The following is a 3,593-nucleotide window of genomic DNA, read 5'->3' on the forward strand; positions in this document are numbered from 1 at the left end:
AACCCAAAAATAAAAACAAAATTCCCAGAGGATTTATGTACTAGCAGTTGTATTAGATAGATAGGATAAGATTGACTAAATAAAAGAACACAACAACAAAAAAGTCTAACTCAAAGTGGTTAAGGTGTCTTTACAAGCTATTGTTGGACAGTTTGCAGCACTGACAGTGAAATCAATGACACTTAGAGGTGGCTTTAAGAAAGTGCTCAAATGTATTATTTTCTTATTGCAGCCGCCATATCTTATGTCCCTAGATGATGCATGATTTAAAAACTGTTTGGAATTTACATTGTCACTACAAATGGCAAGAATAACATGTCCCATGGAAGAAATCACAAGCAATGGCACCTAAGGGATTAACACGTTTTAACATGCTGATTTGGACATCATGTGAGCTTAAAATATTTACAATTCACCAGTTCAGTGCCATGTGAAGTCGCAAAACGTTACAAAACAAATCTTGCGTACGGCTCCAAAAATCAGTGCTACCTTCCTAGCGCCAAACCTATAAAAAAAATTATTATTAAAATTGCAGAAACGCAACCCCCAAAGGAATGAAAATGTTGTTTCCTGGATGCACGGATACAGTATGCAGCTGTTTTCTAACTTGTTCACCATATAAGGGGATCGATAATATGTCAACGTTGTGTTTACTACTCCTCATAGTTCAAATGAATCTAAATGAATTACATTTCAAGTTAAAGGGTAATCCGTTAAAAATATTAATGTTATTGAAAATAAATATCTTAATTTAAGCTGCATGACCACTGACCTTCTTAAACCTTGATTTTCACCAGACTTCTACCACTTCTGCAAGAATAGTGATTATTACAGAGTAAACTGTATGGCTGTGCACTGAACTGTCCTGGTAAGTGTAAGAACTGTAGCATGTCCAGAGAGCCTGAGCCACTGCCACTAGTTATCAGTCTCTTGCTCCTCTCCAGCTGCTTGCACTGCCATTTTCAAACCATCCACCAGGTGACCCCATATTTTCCCTCCTTTCCCCATCACTCTCAATATTCACTAATCAGCAACTTTTTGTGTTGTGCCGGCTTTTTGTGTTGCCTTTATCATTGTTTCATGTGTAGCTTTCTGCCTAGCTTTAAAAATATCACTGAATTTGAACCTGCTGCTTCAACTTCACTCACCAGAGCTTAACATGATCTGTATCAGCTCCCACATTCATACCTAGCCTTCAGTGGCTCATATACTCAGCTACCAGTTAACAAGTTAACCCCACACATATACAGGCCTAGAGCATTCCCATGATGCAATTTGAACATTTGAAAAACAAGATATACTGTATTATGTTGTGTTTTATCTCGTCATAGATGGCGGCTAAACCCCTGTGTATATGATGCAGTCATGTGATGTGTTTCAGTTTTAGTGAATGGCGGCAACTAGAAGGTTTACAAATCAATATCAAACTTTATTTTAGGAACAAACTCAACAGTGGTTTCTGAAAATACACAACATCCCATTTCATCTTAGAACATGTTTGTACAACTTGTAGCTTAAACTGCAGTGACATTTTAGAACACTATTACAAAATATGAACAGAGCTTGTCAAAAAAAAAACAGTTCAGTGAAATATTCCACAGCCAACATACTGTCTTATGATTCAAACAAACAAAAATCAGGGTGTCACTGTTAGCACCAGGATCAACCCTTCTGGCAAGTCATGGCAAATCTTTCTCTGTCTTTAGTACATTTCATACAGGAATAAAGAAAAAAATATATATTCACAAAAGGTTTTATACAATAGTCGCCACACAACAGAAGAAATGCTTAGAGAACTGTACATTTAGCCTATATTTTTAGACTGGCATTAAGGCTCATATCATACAACATCATCATTGATTTCAAACTGTTCTGATTTTTTCCACAGCACAGCAGGGCCGTTCTGAGAGTCTGTACACAAACGGAAGTGATTCTGACGTCTGTCTTCAGCAGCCAACCTTTTCCCAGAGTCCACTTCCCTCTGATCCTGCAATAGAGGAAGTACAACGGTAAGTTAGCACACTGCCTAAGCATGTAAGGTGATATTTGAATGCAAAAAAAGGGAAAACGATATACTATATAATGCAATTTCTATGATTATATATTTACCTGATTTACTATTGTGCCCTCTTTTTGTCGTCCAGATATTTGATGTGGTTTCTCACCCATGCTTTTTCGCTGGGGTGTGAGACGCACAGTGTCCTTCCAACCTTTGTGATGAACCTGAAAAAAGCAGATAAGTGAAGTGAGATTAGCCTACAGATTGACAAACGGAAGGGGGGGGGGGGGGTAAGCGAATGCATTCATGCAACATCTACCGGTACTTTAAACTCTTAGGATCTGAGCAAAAGACTTCCCGTTTTATAAATGTAAATATTTTACGTGTGGTTCTTGAACTTACGCAGTAGCGCCGATGTCACAGCCTTGTCCGGCTTCCTGCAGGATGTAGCTGGAAAGGATTTGGAGAGGCAACGGCTTCCCACTGACCGTCAGACAGCAGTCCAACACAATCTCAGCTGCAGGGAGAGATGGAAAAAAATGTATTAAAGTGATCATATATATCAGAAAATGTAAACATTTAATGAAGCAATATGCACATGTATTTATCTTTGAAACCTTAACATCTGAAATGCACAGCTGGTGTAAAATTGATTCTACATGACATGCAAAACATTTTTCTAATTAAAAAATTCCCTCTCTGCATACAGTATGATTAAGAGCTTAATAAAAAAAAACACATCTACCTAGCACTTTGCACAATACGCATTCTGAACTATGAACCTCTTTCAATACGGATGCAATGCAGGTATGTGTCTCTTACCTCTTGCAAAGCTGATGCAGATGACACCCAGCAAAAGCAGCGCTGCAACTCGAGAGGCCATGTTGTCTTGATGTTTCTTGGTGTGGGTCTGAGCTCAAGGGTTGTTTGCTTCAGAGAGTGTCTTGAGTCTTGAGTCTGCAAAGGTGTTGTGCTGTCAGGACGAGACCGGCAGGTATTTATCCAGTTGCTCAGAGAAAGCGAAAGTCTCATTTTCGGCTCATTGACTGGAAGTCGGAGGAAAGTTGGCATGTTTCCCGATCACTTACCTCTCCGCTCCTCCTCCCTTCTTTCACCTCTCGCCAACATCTTAACGGTTTGTCTTTTTTCCGGATGCTTTACACCTGAGGCAGATCCTTACTGGGGCATGGGAATGTCATGCAGTGATGCAATGCAGAGAAGCATTACAGTGAAGTGGACTATTTAGTAGCACAAGCATAAATCAATTAAAACAAACAACTGATGTTATGGTCCTTAAACCTTAACATCTTTACATTTTGCTATCATAAGCCAATGAATTGTAATTATTATGTGTTTCCATTAAAAATGTCCTCTTATTACAGGCTGAATTATGCAGATCAACGCACAATCATGCCACACAATTCATTGCAAGTGCAATATAAACAAACACAGTAAGGTATTGATGTTCATCTATCTATCTATCTATCTATCTATCTATCTATCTATCTATCTATCTATCTATCCATCTATCTATCTATCTATCTATCTATCTATCCATCTATCCATCTATCCATCTATCCATCTATCCATCTAT

At 38.5% G+C, this 3,593-nt stretch overlaps 1 protein-coding gene across 1 annotated transcript; it reads right to left on the reverse strand.

Annotated features, from left to right (window-relative positions):
- Window positions 1–1,414: 1,414 nt before the first annotated feature.
- On the reverse strand, window positions 1,415–2,979 carry LOC307260990 (C-C motif chemokine 13-like). Its single transcript, XM_080041418.1, has 4 exons — window positions 2,822–2,979; window positions 2,402–2,516; window positions 2,110–2,223; window positions 1,415–1,987 (listed from the first exon to the last, which is right to left on the reverse strand). Exons 1-3 carry the CDS (start codon window positions 2,880–2,882, stop codon window positions 2,118–2,120), a joined length of 282 nt encoding a protein of 93 aa, XP_079897544.1. The 5' UTR covers window positions 2,883–2,979; the 3' UTR covers window positions 1,415–1,987; window positions 2,110–2,117.
- Between the last annotated feature and the right edge of the window lie 614 nt (window positions 2,980–3,593).

Source organism: Ammodytes marinus (genome assembly GCF_949987685.1).
Source record: "Ammodytes marinus genome assembly, chromosome: 2".
Classification (NCBI taxonomy): domain Eukaryota; kingdom Metazoa; phylum Chordata; class Actinopteri; order Uranoscopiformes; family Ammodytidae; genus Ammodytes; species Ammodytes marinus.